This window comes from Alligator mississippiensis, chromosome 11 (assembly GCF_030867095.1).
Source record: "Alligator mississippiensis isolate rAllMis1 chromosome 11, rAllMis1, whole genome shotgun sequence".
NCBI lineage: Eukaryota > Metazoa > Chordata > Crocodylia > Alligatoridae > Alligator > Alligator mississippiensis.
In genome coordinates, this window is record NC_081834.1 from 18,870,625 (window position 1) to 18,894,413 (window position 23,789).

A 23,789-nucleotide genomic window follows, 5' to 3' on the forward strand; every position below is an offset into this window, starting at 1 on the left:
AATCAGTAGTCCTGGAGACCACCCAGGAGATCATTGGGCTCAGTGCTAAGAGAAATCAAGAATGGTTTGATGAAAATGACAGACATCCAAGTCCTCCTCCAAAAAAGAGGACCACTCATCAAGCCCTTCTAGTACAGCCAACTAGCCAACAGAGAAAGGCAGCTTATCGCCAGGCATGTAACAACCTTCAGTGGAAACTGCGTGGCATCCAAAATGAATGGTGGACTAATCTTGCGGAAAGAACATGACTATATGCTGATAAAGAAATCAGAAGCTTCTACAAAGCACTGAAATCAGCCTACAGCTCCACCTTCCTGATCCAAAGGCCACTGAGGAGCTCTAATGACTAGACCCTACACGTTGACAAAGGCTCTATCATGGACCAGTGGTCTGAGCACTTTCAAACTCTCTTTAGCACTGAATGCACAGTACATGAGTCTGCCATCAACTGAATCAAGCAACTGCCTATTAAGGAGGAACTAGATGAGCATCCTGCACTGGAAGAAACCTTCACTACCAGCGACCAGATAAAAAACAACAAAGCCCCAGGAATTGATGGAATTCCACCTGGAGCCTTGAAATATGGCAATCCTGCTCTACACTCCAAGTTCCATGAACTCTTTATAGCCTGCTGGGAACACGGGAAAATTCCACAAGATCTGTGTGATGCTGAAGTCGTCACCCTGTACAAGACTAAAGGTGACAAGTCAGACTGTTCCAACAGAGGGATCACCTTTCTGTCCATCGCCAGTAAAATTCTAGCTAAAATCTTCCTCAACAGGCTGGTGCCTGCCATAGCAGAAAAGGTCCTCCTGGAGAGCCAATGTAGCTTCAGAGCAAACAGAGGCATGACAGATATGGTATTTGTGCTCAGACAAATGCAGGAAAAGCGCTGGGAGCAGAACAAGGGGCTGTATATCACTTTCACTGACCTTACTAAGGCATTTGACACTGTAAGCCGAAATGGCCTCTGGAAGATTCTCAAGAAGCTTGCAAGGCCACCTAAGTTCCTCACCATGGTCAGGCAATTCCATGACAGTCAGCGTGGACAAGTCAAGTACAAAAGCAATCTCTCAAGTCCCTTCCTGATTTTCAACGGAGTTAAGCAAGGCTGTGTACTCAGCCCTACTTTGTTTACCATTTTCTTCGCCATGATGCTGCAGCAAGCATTGGACAATCTTGGGGAAGGCGAGGAAGGTGTCTACACCCACTTCTACACAGAAGGAAACCTCTTCAACCTCAGACAGCTACAGGCTCATACAAAGACCTCGCAACAGCTCATCCATGAACTTCTGTTTGCAGATAATTGTGCTCTGGTGGCCCACACCCAACACAATCTGCAGCACATCATGACCACCAGCTTTGCTACTGCAGCACAACTCTTCAGACTTCCTATCAGCCTGAAGAAGACTGAAATTCATCAGCTAGCTCCACGCCAAGCTTATGGCATATATGCCACCAAAGATGACTACTGAAGGAATTGAGCTAAATGCTGTCAAGCAGTTCACCTGCTTGGGGAGTTCATCTCGTATGACACCATGATCGACAAGGAGGTAGACAACAGACCCTCAAAAGCTAGCAGTGCCTTTGGCAGACTCTACAAGTGGGTCTGGAATAGTCACATCCTACAGGCACAGACCAATGTCAAGATGTACAGAGCTGTTCTTATCTCCACCCTATTGTACGGTGCTGACATCTTGGGTCTTATATTGCCTCCATGTCTACCTTCTTGAGCACTTTCATCAGCACTGCCTCTGCGCTATTTTCAAAATCCACTGGCAGGATTATGTCACCAATGTGGAGGTGTTACAAAGAGCCAATACCACCAGTATTGAGGCGATTCTTCTGCAGATTCAGGTGCAGTGGGCAGGCCACGTGGCCCAGATGGATGAAAACTGCCTACCAAAGGCTGTGCTGTACAGGGAACTGACAACAGGGAGACACAACAGAGGGGCCCCACACAAGCACTTCAAGGACACTCTATAGCAGGGGCGGGCAATTATTTTGGGCAGAAGGCTGTTTACTGAGTTTTGGCAAGCCATTGAGGGCTGCATGACAGGCAGCCCAGGGCAGATAATTATTAATTTTCTAAATTTTTTAGGGGCGCTGCGGACCAAATAGAATGGCCTGGTGGGCTGCATCCGGCCCCCAGGCCGCATTTTGCCCACCCCTGCTCTAAAGAGATACTTTTCTGCCTGCGGTATTGACTATAAACTGTGGGAAACGCAGGTTGCAGATTGTGATTGCTGGCAGTTCCAAATCAAAAAGGCAACAACAGCCTTCTTCAAATGTCAGTGTAGAGCCAGCATTGAGGAGAAGAGGAGTAGGAGGAAAGACACACCCTTCTCTAGCAGCAATCAGCTATACACATGCAACCATTGCCTCTCTGCAATTGGACTGATTAGTCACCAGTGGCCCTGCAACTGGTGTGGGCAGTTACCTTCCTAACATCATCTGTGAAGAACTGCCAAGACAGTGTTACCTATATACTGGTCTAAATGAGCTTATCCACTTTAAACTGCTAAAAGTAGGAACAGGCATTGCATTTGCCCCTGGACAAGTTGTGTCTGTATTTGTCCTGGAACAGAAATATCCCAGGATTGGTGTGTCCATCTAATTAGGGATTGCATCATTAAATCAGTACAGTGTATTTAGCCATTCACTAAACTGTACTGATTTAATGATACAATCCAAGGACAACCATTTAGACATACTTTGTGATATCCTGGAGTAAAATGTTCATAGTCCTTATACTGTGAGCCTTTTCATATTTTTCCTGGGACAACTGAATGGACGTATGAATGACTGCACTTTGCCCCAGGAAAAAATGTCTTATCACGGAACAAATGTGACATCTGTCATTAGCCTTAATAACTTTAAAATATGAACAAAATGGATTTAAAAAGTTACAGTAGTTTAGTTTCACTTACTAGTATGGAAGTGGACAGATATAACAGTTAAATTGGTAGAGCATAAACTTTATAAGTTTTGTTTGTCCACACCCTCCAAAATATACATTTATTCCACGATAAGAAAAAAAAATAGTTCTTTTCTATTAGCCACTGCTTTCCAAATTCAGAAAACCTGTTTTTAACTTGAAAGAATATTTATCATATTCTGGTTAATTTTCATCTTCATACATTTCAGTAGTAAACACTGGACAGTTTCTTTCCACTATCAAGCATTAAAGTTTTGTACAGAAATACAGAATGTATGGTATATTAAATGTTGGACGTGCCTCTTAACTTGATTAAATTCCAGCAAAAAAAATAAAAAAAAAATCTTACCATTCAACGCATCTTCATCAGAAGGCCTGTAGGGGACAGAGGAGAGTGCAGAAGTACTTAAGATTGCTTTTAAATAACTATTTTTTTTGCATTCTCTATTATAGCAGACCTCAAACTTTACGGGCCCTTAGGCAACAATAATGAGCAAATAATGCACTGCAGACAACATCAAATTTTGTTCTCCCATTCAACCTCAAGGTTATTTTTTTTCTTGCTGCTGTGAAAATATTGGAGATTTCATTGACAATATGGTGTCTTGGAGCCATGGATTGCTAGTCCAGTGCTTTTTGATTTTGATACATCAACCTAGAGCAGGGGCGGACAAAATATGGCCTGGGGGCCAGATCTGGTCCACCAACCACTTTCATCCAGTCTGTGCAGCCCTCCAAAGAGTTGTGCCCGGTCCAGCCCTTCCACCCATAAGGATGGGAGCAAGTCTATGTGTATATGCAGCCCCAAAAACGTGCCTTATTGGTCTGCCCCCACCCTGTGGGTGGAAGGGCCCAGCCAGCCAGCATGCAGCTTCCGTGTGGGGCTGCTGCTGCCCCAGCTCCCAGGACCTGCTCTGCTTCCCCGATCTCCTGCTGGCTCCAGGCAGCAGGTAGGGAAGCAGCAGGGGTGGGGCTACAGCAGGGAGGGAGCCTGGAGTGTTGGGCTAGGGCTGGTGGGCGCGGGTTTCGTGCTTCCAGGTGGACAAGGGGCAGAGGCAGCGCAGAGCTGGGGTTGGCAGCATGCGGGTGTGAGGGAGAGTGGGGTTTTGGGGACTGCCCCACATGATGTCCATGGCGCATAGCCCCTGGAGGCAGTGGCAGTAGCAGAGGGCGGGGTGCTCAGGGCACAGGTGCCTGGTCAGGTGCTGCTCTGGGCAGTGCTGCACACTGCACCGAGGGGTGCAGCCTCCGCATAGCTGCCTGTATCACCAGTGCTCCCTACCACTCACGCACACTTCCCTACAGGGGCTGCGCTGCAGGGGAGGGAAGCCCCAAGCACCTTTCCCCATGGGGCAGGGAAGGTAACTAGCTTCAGAGCCTGAAGTTACTCTCTGGTGCTGCGCAGCCCGAGCAGGGAAGGCACCTGGCCGCAGTATGTGGGGCTTCCCTCTCTGCTGTGCAAGTGCAGGGGCTGTGCACGAGTGGTGGGGAGTGCCAGCCATACAGACAGCCTGGTGGAGGCTACAGCCCTTGCTGTGATGTGCAGCACTGGCTGCAGCAGCACCCCACTGGGCACCTGCACCCTGAGCACCCTGCCTGCTGCTGCACCATGGGAGTCCCCACACCTGCCTCACACCCGCACCCTGCTCCCACAACCCCCCACATACACATACCCCCTCCCCCTACAATATACAAAACTAAGGATTTTTTTTTAGTTATTATGCAATTACCTCTATATGCACTATGCAAACACAAATTATGACAAAAATATATTTTGTAATAAAATTAAAATATGTTATTAGGGGTGCACCAACAAAGATGTTCTTGGCTGATACCAAAAAGCCAATTATTAACCAGCCATATCGGCCAATACCAATCCAATAACAGATGTACAGAAATGCAGCTGGGCAGCATTGAGAGCAGCACCCAGCGGAGGGGAAGGGGCATGGGGGGGGAGCAGATCGAGGCCCCCACATTGAGGGAGGGAGGGAGTGGGGCAGGGGCAGGGGCAGGAGGCACTGCCCAGCCAGGGCAGTGAAGGGGACCTGGGGCCAGGGCAGGAAGCAGAACAGAGCTGCAGGTGGCTCATCCAGGGGATTAGCTTCCCGGCACTTAAAAATTGGGGCAGAGGTGCTTGAACTAAAGCTCGTCAAATTTGCTGCCCAGCTTTATTCCTGGCTATATGCATGCAGGCAGTTCTGCACATGCATGCAGCATCCAGAGGCCCCAGCCAGAAGGTACAATGAATTATATTTATCAGTGACATTACTGGCTACACTAGCCAAAAAAAAACCAATAGCCAACAACATTAATTTTTATTTTATTGGTGCCGATCCGATAAGGCACCAATATATCGGTGCAACTCTATATGTTATAGTAGGTGTTTGACTTTTAGTGTACAATTTGGTTTTTTTCTGATTCTAAGATGGCAACCCCTCCCCTCCCAAAAGGAGTATTTCCAGGGGTACAAGGGGAAGGACTTCTGGTGGCAAAGTTCAGGGGTTAGGAGGTGGGACTTCTGGTGGTGACTGATGGCGACAAGGGGGAAGGGCAACTGTCAAGGGGCAGGATTACCCATGCAGCCCTCTACAGTTCACCAACACTCGTTAAGCAGCCCTCTGCCCAAAATAATTGCCCTCCCCGATCTACAGTCAGTCAATTCATTGGGCTTACAGAATTGCTTTACCTTACTTTTCACAGACAGTACAAAGTTCTAAATTACAAAAACCCCAAAAATGCTTGCTAGTCTTCCATTTTAGTTTTTTATGTTCTCAGTCTTACTGTAAACACCACTTTATGCATGATAGCACATTGACTTTGCTTTAAAAGAGTCAATTCCCACAGAGGTGTTTAATTAAAAACTACATGTTCACAACAAGGTTAGATTTCTGTTATCAGATTAGTCAAGCTATGGCTTTAACAAGCAATTAACTTGATGGGATAAATTGCTAACAAAAGCAATTACAGCACAGTTTCAGGGGAGAGTTTATAATAAAAAGGTTGGTCAAGGATCCAGGAAGCCTGATGTTAAAAAAAAAAGATATTATTAAAAGTAACAGCAAAGTAAATGGTTCTATTGAAGTGCACATGCTGCTCTTGGAGGTGCATGTGTGTGTACCCATTAATGTAAATAGGATCAGGACATCAAAACAAAGGTCGGTCATTTGACAGAAACAAACCCACGGGTTTGATTTCCTATTTAACTCACAGGGATGCCAATAGTTCAAATTAAAATAAAAATGTTCTTGAAGTGCTTAATAAAAAAACCACTGACTCTTTAGTTTCTATTGTTTAATTATTGCAAGTTATATGGATTTGCTCTTGAATCCCATTAAAATTTAAAATTAACTGAAAGCTATTATAAGCCTTGATCCATTATAAAATAGTTGACAACTATCTGGCACTTGAGTTTTCCCTTTGACTTTAAAACTTAATCTCTAAAAAGAAGAAATATATAACATTTTAAAGACAATCTCATATGGACATTAGTAACAAGGAAATTCAGATGCCAAAAAGTAATAGAACTTTTAAAGAAAAAGACTACAGTGCATCAAAAGTATTTGATCAATTCTAGCATTAATTAATAGAAAGCTTACTTACATTTGACTACTATTTGAAGGTCTACCTTGTACCCAATCCTTTAACCAAAAGGAAAAAACCAACAGTATTTATAGGACAAAAAAAAGTTTACTTAATTCCTATAGTTCATATACTACAGTCTTTATTAAAGATCTGAAAGTAGAAGTACTACTATTATTTCTCAACACTCAAGCAGTTGAAGTGAAACACTAAAATACAGTAACAATAGTGTAATATAAGGAAAGGTTTTATTTATATACATGTGTGAGAGATTTTTTTCACACACACACACACACACACACACACACACACTAGCCAACTGCCCATCAAGAATGCCCCGGGGGGGGCTGAGATGGAGTGCCGCCGCTTGCAGGGAGCAGGGTGGGGGAGCTGAGGTCAGCACTGCTGGCCTTGGCTCCCCCACCCTCTGTCCGGCAGCTTCAGAATCATGGCAGCACTCCCCCATGCTTGGAGCACTCTGGTTGGCTGTTTCCGTCAGCCAATTAGAACGCGAATAAAGTATTAAGGACATACAGACAGACTTAGGCTTTTATAATATATAAACAAACTGATGTTGATACAATATGCAAGGAAATCATATTCATTACTGTTTGATGGCTTTTTTATTATTAAGAAAGTTATACTTTTTTTGGGTAAAAACAGTAATACAGCACAAGAATGCAAAGTTTCTCTGAACTACACATTGAAGGCAAATGAATTTTTTGATTTGATCTTTCCTCCTACTCAAAACAGGCCCCTACTGATTCACCAGCCATTTACAGGTGTTCATTTCTAGCAGTGGAAAACTTCCATCACTAGAAAAGATTTCAGGAGAGGGGGCAGTATAGGCATTCACCATGCAACTGCCCCCTCTCCCCTGTTCCACATGCCTTGTACAGGCTGGGGTGATCCTGGCCTGGGGAAAGTGAAGGGAGTAGTAGCTGCTTCTGTCCTCCCACAATTGCCAGAAGGACTAAGCACTGGGGCAAAGCCTTCCCACAAACTCCTCAAACCAGGGATTCCAGTCTGACGGGCAAGGAGTGGCTACTCTTCTGCTTGGGTCCCAATAACCAGGAGCTGAGCAGAGAAGCAGCTTAGCAGACTTCCCCCTACCTCAACCAGGGACTCCAGTCTAGGGAATGGGTGGAGAGCCACCACTCCTCAATCCCTTGCTCCCTCCATTTGGCTCAGAGCACCCTCACAGGATACCTTTGCCACTCCAAGCTGGGCAGTGGGGGCAGCATGAGGAAGCCAGCTGACAACAGGAACCAGACTCGAGGACAGCTTCCCCAGCTCTGGTTCCCAGCCCCTGGGGCTATGCAATCCCTGCCCCCACTGTCCAGCTGGGTGGCAAGGGAAAGAAAGGGAAGCCAGAGGGACCTGTAAAGACCCGCCCCCCCAACTCCTTTTCTAAATCAGGGACTGTCTGATCTGGGGAAAAGGCAGGAAGCAGTGGCTGCTGCCCTCCTCCCCTCCTGAGCCAATCCATGAGGGGAGTGTAACAAGTGTTCATTCTGGCAAGAGGAACTCTCTTGTAAGAGACATCTTCTAGGTCCCAACCTGGAAGATCTCCCCAGAAGGTACATGTTTTTTTCCAAGAGAAATTCAGCGAACACTTGTAACTTTTACCAGGAGAATCACAATTCTTCCAGTAGAAACGTAACACTTATACATGGCGGTTATCAGCATACCAGAGAACACTCCAAAGTGAGATTTATTCTTTCCACACAACCCATTTCTTTTTCACTTTTCCCAGTTTCTTGTTCTAGCTGCACACTGCTTTCCTCCTAGACTGCACAACCACATGCTACCAGCAAACTTGCAACTATAACTCCTTTTGACCCAGCTACTGTCAACCGTTGGGTCATCTAGCTCCTTACAGAACAAGGGCCATAAGAGCAGAGGTGACCCCAATCTGCCTGCATTGCAGCAATATGATACCTCTTTTACACAGGTGTTCCAGTTAGCAAAAAATGTGCCCCTTCTGAAGTTCTCCACTTCGTCTTACTGGGCTTAAAATTTTAGTAAATTGGACAAATGTCTGTTTTCACAGGAACAAGGTTTTAAAGCTAGTTTATCAGGATTACTCCCATTAAACAAGCTGGTATGCAGTTGCAGTACATATGCATTTTAGTTACAACTCTAACAGTCTGCCAAAAATGTTAACAATAGCGTACAAACCGGGAGCAAGGCTGCTTTGGAGTCTACTTGATGACTTTCTTCAGTTGATGCTCTTCTACTCATGCTGTACACTAGAAAAGAAAATAAACATAACTTGACAAGAGAAGCAGACAGGTGTGAAACAGAAGATGGTTTAAAGCATGTATAATAAAGGAAAAGGGAGGTAATATAATATACCCCCTAAAAAACAAGATACACAAAGCACAAAAATTAGCCAGTTATTTTGCAGCATGTTTTCCATATGGACACAGATAAACTATCTTAGTTCACATATTGTACCAATGCTGGTTCTATCACTGACTGCCTGCATGACCTTAAGCAAATCACTGAACCTTCCCATGCCTTTTATCCATCTGTGAAAAAGTATTGTAAACAGTGAGATCCCAGAATAAGCAGATCTCATGGAAGAATCCAGTATGTTTTACAGAATGCAGGTTAGCAACCTTTTATGGCAGCACGAACAGGGGATAGCCAATTCCGCTGTGAGGTCATAGAGCAGAAGCCTTTATATCACTGATTGAATGTGACCCCTTTAAATTCTCCTCCCCCCACCCCACCTCCCCAGAATCAGACCTTTGAAGGCCAGATCCAAGCTCTTTGTAGGTGAGATCTGGCCCATGGGCCATAGGCTATTGACCCCAGTTATAGGACATTAAGTGCAGGATATAAGAACAAAAGGACTTAAAACATACATCTGAAACAGTTTAAAGGAAAAACTAACCATTCAGATATATCATTTGAAAAAAGTAAGTTATTGTCGAGTATTACATTAGCCCCTGAATTTCCCTGTAATTTTGGTTTGTTTATTATCGTATTTCTTCGACTCTCCTCTTTCCCTACACTCCTGTTTCCCTTTTCTTAAATACAAATGATTCTTTCCCTCTCCCACACTGAAAAATCTCACAGATAGCAGAAAACTGACTACATATACAATGCAGACAAATACACAAAGTAGAAAACTTTTAGAAAACAAAATATATACTCCTCTACTCTCAAAGATGTTAAAAACTTACACATTTCAAGTAACAAAAAAGATTTTTTAAAAATTCAGAGACAAACCTAATTTTATGTTGATAGTACCTCTTGAATTAGTGACTTAACTTCATTAATAAAATTTTGGGATAAAACTAAACCTCAGAGAAATCTGCACTTACACTGTTCCGAATGACCTGCCAAAGAGTTTTCAAGATATTCAGCAAATCCACTGCAAGAGTTAGTCTGTCTCAAATTACAGTCAGTTTGAAGACCGTCCTGTAAAACACAGTTATCAGTCATCATTCCTGTAATCCTCTGCTATTCATGCAGTATGGTAATCTGCTTAGTTTGCAACATAACTAATATCTTTTTTTATGAGCATCTTTCAAATGTATGACAAATATATTTTTAAAATGCATCTTGGACAGTTTGGTAAGTAAATACACACTTTTTCAAGTCTTTCCATTACAAATTGTAGACTGATACCTATTTACAACAAATTCTGAGACTCATTATTTTAGAATGAGTAATAAAGACTCTACTTAGAGTAGAGCAATAGAGATCTATTTTTGATGACAGAAAGTAATATCAGTAAAACAACTTCAAATTGAAAGGTATACACCTCTAGAAACATTAATCTCTACTCTTCATAACTCTGTTAGTTCATTATATATTTCAATTCTAAAATTGTGCAGTTACATTATATACTTCATATTAAAGTTCTAATTCCTATGATATAGGGAATTAAAATGAAGTTAAATCCTTAATTCATACTCTCGCTCAAAGATCCATATACCAAATATTCACAATTAAATAAATAAAGGAGTTTGTTAATCACATTTAGAGTCCAATAGTAAATATACAGCAAGCACATATGACAAACAAGTCCACTGTATATCTTGTTAAAAACAAAAGCTGATTTAACAGAACATCAGTAAGTCCTTTAAATATTCTCAAACATCCTCTTTGAATCAAATGATGAAATATCAGTAGCACTTGATTATTTTTACTGAGGTTCTACACATTTGTTGTTCAGCCTGTCCATTCCTAACAACTGAAGTAGGTTGTTGCCTACATGACTCCGTGCCTCTCTGAGCTACTCAGTCTATAAGGTGCCTCTCTGTCTTACCTTGACTTCTTGTGGTCAACATATTTGAAAACCTAGTAATAAGCACAGAGATCTCCCAAAGATCACAACCTTAATGTGGTGGAGAGTACTGTATGCTACCAATGACCTCAAGAGTGATGGCATCTTGAATTTTCTACTCCTCATAGGGTAACCCATGGCAGCAAGGTCAAAGGTGAGGTGTGACTAATAGCAATCCAAAAATAAAACAAGTCCTCACTGGTGAAGCAAGTGAATATAGAAAGAATACTTCATGATGGCAGCAAAGTCAGAAGGCTGAAGTGGAATAGAAACCTCCAGGTTTTCCTCAACATCAGATTAAGGTTTCTTTCCCACAAAGTACTGTGTGGCTGTTGATGCACAACAGCATCCCCATGTAAAATTAAGATATGCTTAGGCATACTAAATCTCACGATGGTGAGCAAGTGGCAATGGGGGGCAAGTACTAGTGATTATTAGATGTCCCTAATCACAGACCTACATGAAGGCAAAGAGAGTATGATGGTTTTGTACTTGGAAATGAGTCAGGCATACAATTTGACAGCTGCAAATCATGACTGTGCAGGACTATTTAGGATCCACTGTTCACCCCATATGGGGAGGAAACTAGAAAGGGTTCCCCAAATGCAGTCTGTCTCATTTCACCTGACAGAATGATTCCACTGGATATGGGTTTCCAATTTGCAGTCCGAATCAAATAACCTGAAATATTTGCACCCTGATGGACAACCCTAACGTTGAACCAGTCGACAAGGGTGAAAGAAAGCACTCCTGGCTGGAGAACTTGCATGACTCGATACTGACACTGCAGCACTTAGGTTCAATACTGAGCATCTGAAAGGCCCTGCTAAATGTGATCATCTCTAGTAGTGCCTCCATGAGGACTCTTGACACCACTGATCACTGGAAGAGCCTCAAGAAAGGCATTGATGAGGTGTACGAAGAATCTCTAGCCTTCTCCACAAAGACACATCTGCACTGGTTTGATGCAAATGATAGGAAAATACAAGCTCTTGCTGACAGAAAAGGGAGAGCCTTCAAAGTTTGGTAGAATGACATCAACACCATCCAGAAAGTGTAGGTATCAGCAGTGTAACTAAAAGAGGAGTGACCAGCACAGCAACACTGTGTGCTGCTTTTGTAGGTGAAAAAAATAGCTCCCATTGCAGGGGTGGCTGAACACGCTGCCACATTCTACAATGTGGTACCTTGGTACTGCCCTGTGCATCACTTGCTGCCTTAGATGCAGAGCTGCCTTACTACACATCTAGCCAGTATGCCTTAGAAGTGGATTTGAAGTACATGTCCTCATTCTTTTCATACTGGAAACATTTAAAGATGGTCAAGAGATTGTTCAGTACTGTATATTTCTGGAGAACACATTACTAGAGACTTGCTGCTAGAGTGGTCCTATTGGACATAAGGTACTGAGCTGATTGAGGAAGCTGTAACAGAGAAGAAGCACCATTAGTCCATTGAAATAACACAGGTACATCTGCCTTCAAGCATTAATGCAGACTATTGCATGGGATCTATCGGGGTCAAACGTGGTATAGATTCATGAGAAGTAGTGATTGTCTTTGGGTGTAATCAAGCTCAGTGGCTAGCCCCAACCATGAAGTGGTCCTACGTGCCTGATCTGGCCACAGAGCAACCCCCGCCTTTCAGCACAAGGGACTGTATCATCTGGCTCATGGGGCTCCCAACAGATCCAGAAATTTGACAGCAGGGAAACAGTGAGAGCATTAACTGCTGCAGCTCTGAAAGCCACAGCAATTAATGCTGCCACCGCTTCCCTACCACCAAATTTCCAGATCCATGGAGATCCCATGGCCTAGACAACATGGTCACAGAGGCCAGATTTGGCTCATGGGTCAAAGGCTGAATGCTACTGCATTAGCAATGTACTAATTCTGCATAATCCCTTTTTTTCCCAGTGTCATAACTTCTGAAGAATTTATCTGATTAATGGCATAACTGTCAAAATTCTCTCTTGGTCTTGGACATTTTGTCCATGGTAAACAGACACTTCCTTTTTGTTAAACAGATATCAAAATTTCATAGATTCATAGATTCTAGGGTCGGAAGGGACCTCAATAGATCATCGAGTCCGACCCCCTGCATAGGCAGGAAAGAGTGCTGGGTCTAGATGACCCCAGCTAGATGCCTATCTAACCTCCTCTTGAAGACCCCCAGGGTAGGGGAGAGCACCACCTCCCTTGGGAGCCTATTCCAGACCTTGGCCACTCTAACTGTGAAGAAGTTCTTCCTAATGTCTAGTCTAAATCTGCTCTCTGCTAGCTTTTGGCCACTATTTCTTGTAACCCCCGGGGGTGCCTTGGTGAATAAAACCTCACCAATTCCCTATAAAACCTCACCAATTTCATTCTTTCATGATTTTTTTTAAAGAAAAAAAGAAGGATCATGGCTATAATCAACATTAAAATGAAAAATTCAACCTTAATTATGACATGACTGCTGCTAGCTATAAATGGAATCCTCTATGAACCTGAGAAGAAATTACAGGTTAATCAGAGTCTAAACATGTGTCCGCTGTTTAGTGTGACATTCACTTTGTCTCCAAACTTTCCTTCTTCATCTATGGTGTCCCAGGCTCCTGCACTTCATGTGGAAAACCTAAAATAATGAAGGCAAGTACTTATTACTGATTATAGTGACTCTGAACTCAAAGGCTTCCTATTTACCTGGTGTCTGGTCATCTCTATACCCTCCAGAATAGCTTTCTTAAAGTCTTCTTGTTGCTCCTGTACAAGGAAAAATGAAAGAATATATTGCACAAGTTAAAGCTGAAGGTCATGCATTGTATAAAAAGTAACTCACCAGAATATTAATTTTCCAGAAAGGCAGTTGAGCAGTGATCTTCCTTAAAAGATCACTGCACAACATTTCCTCAATAGCTGCCTTAAATCTCAAGTCAGATTTCCTAACTGATGAGATAACATGTGCAACTGGTCCTACACATATCATGCTTATTCATTTCAATGACTACTTCCCAGCTCCTTTGCTTTAAGTGGAAATTCAGTGCATGGCTTAACTATCTGAAGGTCATTATCCCAATATATAAACAAATGTCTGCAATGTATGGCCCACAAGCTGGAGATGGCCCACAGAGCCACCAGACTTTGCCTGTGCTCATGCCAAAGCTGGAGCTAAGCAGTGAGGAGCTGTGCTGGGGCCAGGGAGCTAGAAGCTGTGTCTGCACTGCTGCTGCTTCTCTCCCCACCCGCTCCTATTTCCCCTCCCCAAAGCTGTGCTGTGAGAGCAGCTTCCAGACAGAGCAAAGCTGCACTAGGGCTAGATAGCAGAGGGGACAAGGGTGGGGGGTAAGGGGAGAGTATGAGTGGGGGCCTGGACAAGTAGCAGCAGCTGCAGAATGGAAGCAAATTCTAGCTCCCCGGCCCCAGCCCCAGCACAGCTCCCCACAGGCTGGAAGCTGCACTCACCGCACAGCCAGGGAGTGGGAGGCTGGGAGCTGCATAACACCAGTGGGGGTCCAGGGAAAGGCCCGCACCACCAATGCACCACTAAAGCCATCTGGCCCATGCTGGACTGGAGCCAAGTGGTTCCAGCTTTTGGCTTGAAAAAGCTTACCAACCCCTGTAGTATAGGAATGGTAATTGCTCCATAAATAAGGTTCCATCCAAATTTCCATTTCTCCCATTACAAAAATCTGTGCATATACTTTCATTCTCTTACTGAATGCAACTATATGCAACTTCTCTGTATACTAGTTTGTCAAAATGTTTGTTCTTATATTTTCAAAATGTAACCTATGAATTAAAATACGTAAAAAGTGCTGAGATGAGGAAAATAGTACCCACATTAAACTACAAGGGTGTACTTTCACAGGACAGTTTTCAGTCTTACCTCAATATTATTTTTTTCTTTGTTTGCTATTTCTTTAAACCGCTGTAACTCCATGCTGTCTCTGTGACCTTTGAATGAATTGAAACAAAAAAACAGAATATTCAGAGTTAACTTTCAAGTTCTGACCGTGCCAAAGATTCTGTTATGTTGGGGACATAAAAAACAATGCTCTCTATGTTTGATTGTATTGGAAAACCTTGTATGAAAAACTATAAGTAAGTAGATTTAATTAAAACGGTTAGAAATTAGGAATAGATGCTTTCTCCACATTAAAGTACAAAACTGTTACAATTTAAAACGTTAGTTTCAAGAGAATAAGGGTCCTATGTTGGAGGAACTGGATATTCTGAATCTGCATATTTTACATGAATATGCTAACTACAGGAAAAACAATTTCCTTTGGTAGTTTTTAAAACTATACAACTTCATCCTCAACACTATACTCAGCTCCACCAACATGCATGGTGTTACACTGAAAATAAACCTACTTCATGAACAGAGAGCTGCTCTGGCTCAGATATTCTATAAGTACCATGCAATAAAGATGAAGAGTCTATTCTAAATGTTGGATGACAGAGGATCGTATAATGAATGCATGGCTCCAACAAAATAAGTATACTGTGTATTAAAAAATATTAGTAGTCCAACTTACTTGAAAGTCAAATTGAGTTGCACAGTCAGATTTTAAATGCTTTATGCTTTTCTAGCCTTACTTTTTAAAGCAAAAAGCACAGTTCTTTACAAGTATGATGAGCCTAGTTTGTGGTTACCAATATTCATGTGAGGGTAGAGGAAATATATCTAAAAATACTTATTATGTAAATGTATCATTTAAAGCATCCCACATTTTCATAGTAACAGAATAAAGCTCTTCTCTAAATTTAAAACTTTTTTTTTAAACAAGTCAATATCCATATGAAGAAATGCATGTCTTGTCCAGGGAGATCCTATTGCTCTGCAAGAGAACAGGCAGCCTCAAAAAGTTTCAGACTGTGATTCTCCAGTTGAAACTGGCTCTGAATTAATCTGTTCTTTAATTTGCAGAATATAGTTAGTAAACCCACACCTACTTATGGAACGAATCTGCCACTGTTTTATCAATCAAGTGTCTACTCTAGCCAGAAACCTTTTTAAGTAAAGTTAAAAAAAAATAAAGAGCATAAAACAGGATTTAAAAAAGAACTGTGTTTGAAAACTTCCCATGGGGTAAATTACTCTAAACAGTGGAAGATCCTAGTAAAAGTGTTTAGAATTGTAGTGTAGTAGGATCCCTTAGTTTGTCACAGATACCACAAAGATATATTTTCATGATTCCTGAAGTCTTCTGTAATTTCATCAAGAAAGACAATATTTTTCCATGAGCTTTATAATAAAAACATTATAACTTCAACATAAGTACCAGTGAAGTATATCTGAATTGCCCATACAAAGCTGTAGAACTACTAATATTATAATGAAAATTATATTCATCAACAGCTGTGTAATGGTCAGAAAAATATTGTCTATATGATGGAATTATAAAGAAAAAATCATTTCAAAGTAAAACAAAATCCAGACAATTTGGGGAAAAGTTAGGAAAGTTAAAAGCAAAACAAGCAAAGCATAATGGTACAATAAAGTCACCTGCAACCAGAAAACACCCAAATACCATACAATTCTTGATAAATCAAACCTTTGGTCCACAGTTTTTGAAGTAGTCCTGTACTGATGTGAGAACTTAAATCTTGGCTTTGTAGTTCCATTGCTTGAATGTGCTGGCATTTGGGGAGTTCATCTTTAACATTCAATTTTCCACGTGGGCTACCACTTGTGCTGACTGCTGCTGATGCCTGGTTGTCGGATGACAGAAGCAACTTCTTTTGAATACTGTTCTCCGATAAACTGACAAGGGACTGGTGATCACGTTTGTTAGCTCTTCCATTGTAGTTATCACTGATGTCATTTTCATCATGAACAAAACCACAATTAATGTATCCTCCACTTTCAGCACAAGGTTGAGTGAAAGCAAGGGAAGCAGAGCCAGAAGCAAGAGAATAAGAGCAGCTAATAATGACTTCAGGACATTTACAATCTACTTTGTTATACTTACCTACAAATGCACCAAACTCTACATTATTATCTCCTTCTGTAGCCTTAGAGCAAATAGCTTCTTCTTGCTTTGCTGTAGATTCCAGCTGACTTTTGCAATTGGGCTGAGATGGAGTGCTAACAAAAAATTTAGTTGTTGATGATGTCAGATGTGGCATGCTGTTTGATGAGTTGCCTAGTTTTTTATTTTTATTAATGCATTTTGAGATCTCTGCACCCTGTACTCTTTGTCGAAGTTCTGGAGGAATAACAGCACTTGGAAATAAGGCACTGCCTGAGGAACCTGCCTCTTGTAAAAGTAGTTCTTCCCTCCTGGGAACAGGATCTAAATCCTGACCCATCATATATTGGGTGTTTCTTTCATTGCGTGTAGAAATGTTACAGAGTAAAGCATTATTACTCTCAAGGCCACCTTGTGGAAAAGAAGAACCAAAAATATTTCCTATGCTATGTTTTTTCCACACAGAAGACCTTGAAGGGCCATCATCAATAAGGTTTTGTGCCAAATGCTTTGAAATGCTCAACTCCCGGGTAATTTCATTATGGACCTTGCTAGCTTCTGAAGCCTTTTGTGCAGTTAGTGTTTTTAGAGTGTCCACAGTCAGAGCAGAGAGGTCCTGTAAATGGCCAATCTGGGAATCTAAAGACTGCAATGATCGTTTGATGTAATTGACTCGATCACCAACTTCTTTTATTTGAATGCACATATGCTCAACCCTAAGAAAACAGAAGTGAAAGATATTGAAGATTAGTTCACAAATGGAAGAAACACTTAAGCTATATTTATTTTACAAATTTTAGTGTAGCCTAGTAGATTTTAGTGGATGTGTGTAAAGGCATTAAGGAATAAAAGTCAGTCAAGGGCCTACAACAGGAGTGTTTAATTCATCAGTCCCCATGGGCCTGATGAGTGGTACAGGACTGGTCCACAGGCCCAATGAACTGTGTAGTGCCAGCCCCACCAACCCAGTTTCTACCCCCCGCCCCCGCAAGCATGCCAGATCCCGAGCATGCAGGACCCAACCTGAACTGGCCAGAGTAGGTGCTCTGGGTATTGGACAGGTGGGGAGAGGGAGGGGGAAGGTCCCCAGACAGGCCCCACACAGATGCTACATACAATATGAGTCCCAGAGCAGGTGCTACACTTCCCAGATTCATTGAGGCACACACTAGGGGTGTGTGAAACGGACCTTACTTGATTTGGATTTGACCTGAATCGGGGACAGTGATTCAATTCGTCGATTCGGATCACCGTCCCCGATTCGATTCGGAGGATCAGTGATTCGGCCATAAACACAGCTTTAAATGTTTTTCCTACATACCTGGAGGTACCAGGCGCGGCTTGTGAATGCTGCAATGCTGGGGTGGATGGAGCATCCAACAGGAGCATGCCCGGCCCCTCCCCCCCGTGCGCTCAGTGGCGAACACAGAAGTACTTCTGGTCCACTTCCGGGTCTGCTGGGGACCATGCAGGGGGCCCCCCACGCCCCCGGCTCAGAAATCAGCCGCAGGGGGACTCCAGGTGCCCCCCCAGACCCAGAAGGCACCAGTCACCAAGCAGGGGGAGCATGGGGGGCCCCCCTGCACACACCCCAGTGGACCTGGAAGTGGACGCTCCATCCACCCCACCATTGTAGCATTCACGAGCCGCCTGGCACTTTGAGGTAAGCTATGTCTGTCCGAATCGCCAAATCTTTTGGAATCAATTTGGAGGGTTCTGATTCGATTAAAGGGTCTCCTGATTTGATTTGGATTTGGCCACCAAAACACCAAATTTAGGCCACCAAAACAGGCCTAATCTCTGCCGAATCAAATTAGGGACTGAAACTTTGCAGAGTCCTAGCAGGCACCATGTGTGGCTCACATCCTGGGCCTTGCATGTGGTGATGTAGTGCATACCGTGTGATGTATATGTCAATCTAAGACCCAAAGGCAGCACAGGTGATGGGGCTCTACAGACCATATCCAGCCCACAGGCCACATCTTTGACATGCCTGCCCTACAGTACTGCTGCCTAACACCTACTGTTACATTTAAGAAAATCTTTTCAAAAAAGCTAAACAATACAAAAAAAATCTTATTTTACTGGGAGTTCACAAGTATAAGTTATTCTATAATTCAGAAATGCAAGTAACGAAACATTCTGCATGATTAACTTCAACGTAGCCATGAAAATCATAAAACTCAACTGTCACAAATATTTTGCATCTGTAGCTACATGCACTGTAATTGCCTATTAAAACATATTTCAGGAACTCAAAGATTAACATTTTTAAAGTTTCTTCATAAGTTCTCTACCGTTCAAAAGTGACTCGGATTCTCTCTTCACTGCCAGAGTGGAATTTATCATCCTTTTCATTAAAATACATCTCAACACATAACTCTTCAAAGTCATGAAGCTTCTTTTGGTCTTCTTCAGTTAGGAAGAGTTCTAAAGACAAGGAAGGCAACAGTTTAGAAGCTTAATAACTGTAAGAAGCACTTGAAATCACTAGCCACAACTAAGTACAATAAATTAGGCAGATGTTACGTGTTTCTAACTGGCTGAAAAAAAGGGTTTTCTGCCTGCGCTTTACGGAAAAACTTTTTTAGCAACCTTCCTGTCCCCCAACCCCTCAGGACTAAGATTACAATCACACTCTCTCCCTCCTACCATTCCCCAAAAAAACAAAGACTCAAAAGAAAGTCTAAGTTCTAAAATTCCCCTTTGGTGCCTCCTAGGAGTTGGAATTCGGGTATCTCAAGCCTGCTGGTCTTTTTAGCTGCACTTGTGTTCTAATGAAGCACCACGGTAGATCATGGTAAATCGGTTTTCTGACGTATAGAAGTTAGTATCTTAAGAAAAAATTAAGATTTTCTAGATAATTAATTTTTCAATTTACTTTTGTTAAGTTTCAAAATGATGAGACTGAGATACTTAATGTTAACCACAAGTGCAAAACAAAGAAGAGGTCATTAAAAAGATTAGGACAGAACTAAAATCCAAGGGTCAGTACATTCAGAAGTTGAAATGCTACTAGTGATGAGCAGGGATCCAGGTTTTCTGTTTGCCATGGTAAAATGCAGATTTGTAGGCTGGCAGAGCTCTGTCAGGAGCCCCACGCAGCCATGGCAAGGTGCCCCCTGCCCGCCTGGCAGCACTGGGGGTAACAGCACAGAGTTGCACCCACCACTGCTGCTAGTTGTGCAGGAGGCACCTTGCCATGGTGGCAGGGGGTTCCTGGTGGCAGCACTGAGCCTCCACACCCTGTTCCGCTTTGCTGCACTGGGCCTCGCTCCTGGACTGCAGAGGCCCCAGGGGAGGGCAGCAGGGCTGGGACCCCAAGCCCACAGCCCACATCTGAACACCCTCCCCCCCTCCCCCCTCCACTCCAGTGATGCTGCCCATGGGAGAAAGGAAGCAGGGCTCCATGCTCTGCTCTGCCACAGCAGCCGCTGCCTCCCATGGACAGCAGCCAGTATTTGGGTGTTGCTGGGGGGGCAGGGGGCTGTGAACCCAGGTCCCTGGCCCTGTAGCCCTGACAGCTGGGGTCCCCCTCTGGCAGGGCTGGGGGAGGGGGCTGTGGGTGGGGAGTGAGGGGCAATGGCATGGTCAGTGCATTGACATATCAGGGCTGCTTAGCACCACAAAGCAGTGGTGGGAGACAGCTGCAGCTGGGCCCATGTCCTGGTGACCTTTCTATGATACAAAACCCAAAATCAAATGCCAAAATGTACAGGTATTTAGAATTCATTATAGTGACTGAGGCACTGGTAGGCTTCCACATGGCTTTAAAATTGATAATATATTAATAAAACATTGTGTTCAACTGATACATATACATACATACATACAGATCTATATCTATAGAGATCTCTATATCTAGATATCTATATCTATAGATAGATAGATAGATAGTTTTATTTTAATCATGGATAAAATGCAAATTTGGGGGTTTTAATCAGAGAATTTGCTATTTTTAATCAAAGAATTTGCTATTTTTAAATAGAGAAAACCAGGATCCGCAGTGATGAGATATTAGAAATATGCAGATAGTAGAATTATGCATCACTTCTATACAAAGAGATAAAAAAACCTAACACATATCAAAACACTAAATAAATTCAGCTTCCTGCAAAGTGTTTATTCTATTTATTAATGCAAGAACACTCAAACATTTTTCAGATGTCAAAATAAATTCTAAGAAACCAAATTTTCTGCTTCTGTATTAATAAATTAAGCATACCTTTGTTGTGCTCTCTCTAAAAAATGAATAGCCAAGTAAGTTATTGTTTTTAAAACTGAAAACATCATATTATAAAATCAAATATAATGGTTAATTGGATAAAGTTTGTTCTTACTTGGCCCATTTGAGGTCTTGTCTTTCTTTCTTCTCTTACATATACAACAAAATAAGGAAGCCATGTGACTAAGAATAATAAGAGGTGGAGGCAGAACAGGCTTTTCATGGTAGGCCATGATGAAATGATAACGCTGATACTTCCATACAATATTTGAAATTGCCTTTACTTGTAAATATACATTGCTGAAGAGGAACACAAAAAGAAGGTTTTAGCATGTCCAATATTATAGTAATGAGTTATCAGAAGGGATTTTACCACCCATCTATCTTACAAAGATATAAAATGTGGAAGAAATGTAGCACGTTGTAGGTATGTATATATTTTAATTTTATCGCATAAACCAGGGGTTGGTAATTTATGCTCCTCAGACTGGATCTGGCCCAGGAAGGTCCAACCTGTACCCAGGCAGCAGTGGGGATTGAGCAGCATGCAGCTGTGCTGAGCCACTCATCCTCTCCACAGCTCCCCCTGCTGCTCTTGTGCCAACATATACCCTTGCTACAGAGAGGTGGGGTATCTACAGAGGGGAAGTGCAGGCAGTTGAGCTCTCTAAAGACTGGAGCTTGTGGCCCATGGAAGGTGCCAAGTTAAAAACTCTAGCCTACCAAGTCAAAAGGTTGCCAACCTCTGGTATAAGCAGTCCATTATGAACTTCTAATTTCCACTGAAAATTTTTTAAGTCTTAGTGGTATAGTCTTTCCAAGAGACGTTTTGGTCTCTGTAATGCTTATGTGGGAAACAATACTCAATTTTAAACGTATTTAAGTGTAAGGCAGGAAAATTGGCTTTTAAATTAGAGGTCTCTTGTTCACACCTTTGTTTTGTTTTATGCCATCTTCTTGAAAGAAAAAGGAGAGAAAACCTAAGATTAGGGAATAAGATTTCCTTTGGGAACACTGGCATCCTTTTTGTTCTACTGCAACTACCTCACAATTAGATCATTCCTTATAAGACTTACTTTAAATTTAACATCCCAAGCCAAATGGTACACCTGTTCTATCAGGTTAAAGAATGTATTAAATTGGGAATTGTGCTCAGGGTACTTATAATTCACCCTAGATTACACCCTAGAAGTTATTTATTTGTATCTATACTGATCTGGTAGCAACAAAGACTATCATTTTAACAAATACATACATAAAAATAAATAAATAATCAGCAGGTTGTCTCAATCCTCTTTCTGATGGACACCTCTTGCCACCAAATACACTCTCATAGATGCTGAAGTCAGAAATACAAGAAGGAACACCTCTTCTATCGTGCATTAAGCATAATGCAGGAACATGTAACAGGTAACTGACATCCACTAGGAAAGAATAGCTTTCTATTCTAGTAACTGCAACAAATGCTTTTATTCTCTGCTTATACAAGGATACTGTGGCGATTAACTACAGACCTACTTTTCTAAAAACAGTTTTGCAGTTTTACTTGCATTTTGCCCCTTGTTTGCATGCAAATCTGCTGTAACTATGTGCAAAAGAAATGACCAGTTAAATGACTAACTAGCCAGTTGTACATACAATCAGTCTATCCCCATACATAAGCACAGGTTGCTACTCATGCTCATGTACTTTTTAAAAATGAAAATATCCCTATAAACTTAAAATCACTCTTTGCAGAATTTTTTCTATTAGGAGTACAATTTTTACCACTCACAGCATACCTACAGTTGTATTAAAGAATGAAGTCAGATTTGTTTTCTGCCAAATTCCAATATGCAGCTTCTTCAAAGATGAAAATAAATTTAGTTGGTTTAATAAAAATATATTATAGCGCTTCTCTTCTGTTTACAGAATAATGCAAGTATTCAAACAGTTACAACATAAAAATATGTACAGTTGCTGAACTATAATTTTTCTAGTAGGTGGCTGTATAAAAAGCAGATACAAGTATTCATTTAAATAAGTCTGAATTGCAGTGCCATTACCACACTACATTTTCTGTATTATTAGTTATGAATGCTAACTAATTTATTCATAACTATGAATACCTGAAGGACAGTGAAAAGGGGGATGATGATAGGCTAGTGTCCATGGCTGCAGGGGACAGGAAAAGAAATATCCCTCCTTCTTTGGAGTTGTTTCTACAGCACTGAAGAGTAAGGGACCACACTGAACTACCTGGAAAAACTACTGTATGTCAAAACAGCAGGGCCTTATATTGTCATCAGTCCCATTTCCAGTTAGACTATATAAGTCAAAGATGTACTTAAATCACCATATTATACTATTTATCAATATTAAAAGTTCATTAAGAGTTAATCATATACTTACTTGAAAAATGCAATGAGGAGATTAACCATAATAATGTATTGTACAAAGAGGTAGACAGCTTGAAGAAATGGGGTCAGCCATGTTCCAGGTCCACAGAGATGATCAACCTCTGATTTATTTGCACACACTTTAGAGGGGAGAGAAAAAAACATTTTTTGCAGACCTTCAGCATTTATACAAGTCACTTTATAAACATGATCATGAAATAATGCCCAGCATGCCATTTTCCTAGAGAGCTACTGGAAACAAGTATATAACAATTCTGGTGGGGTTTTCATCACTGGTTTTTTTTTTTAAGACTGTAAACAAAATGCTGGTATAATGTTTTATTTGGAATAAATTTCAAAATCAGCTCCAGCTTTGTGCCCCCAACTTCGCCCAAAGAGTCCAAAAAGAA

At 41.9% G+C, this 23,789-nt stretch overlaps 1 protein-coding gene across 2 annotated transcripts in view; it reads right to left on the reverse strand.

Moving 5' to 3' along the window:
* Window positions 1-23,789, reverse strand: part of TRPM7 (transient receptor potential cation channel subfamily M member 7) — a 112,821-nt gene that overhangs the window by 12,711 nt on the left and 76,321 nt on the right. For both annotated transcript variants that reach the window (XM_059714640.1, XM_019477451.2), the window contains exons 23-32: window positions 23,393-23,519; window positions 21,117-21,301; window positions 19,074-19,206; window positions 16,777-17,492; window positions 14,688-14,755; window positions 13,505-13,564; window positions 9,853-9,949; window positions 8,699-8,769; window positions 6,539-6,576; window positions 3,288-3,313 (exon numbers count right to left, since the gene is read on the reverse strand). In XM_059714640.1, coding sequence (XP_059570623.1) covers window positions 3,288-3,313; window positions 6,539-6,576; window positions 8,699-8,769; window positions 9,853-9,949; window positions 13,505-13,564; window positions 14,688-14,755; window positions 16,777-17,492; window positions 19,074-19,206; window positions 21,117-21,301; window positions 23,393-23,519 — 1,521 coding nt within the window. The remainder of the gene's footprint in view (window positions 1-3,287; window positions 3,314-6,538; window positions 6,577-8,698; window positions 8,770-9,852; window positions 9,950-13,504; window positions 13,565-14,687; window positions 14,756-16,776; window positions 17,493-19,073; window positions 19,207-21,116; window positions 21,302-23,392; window positions 23,520-23,789) is intronic.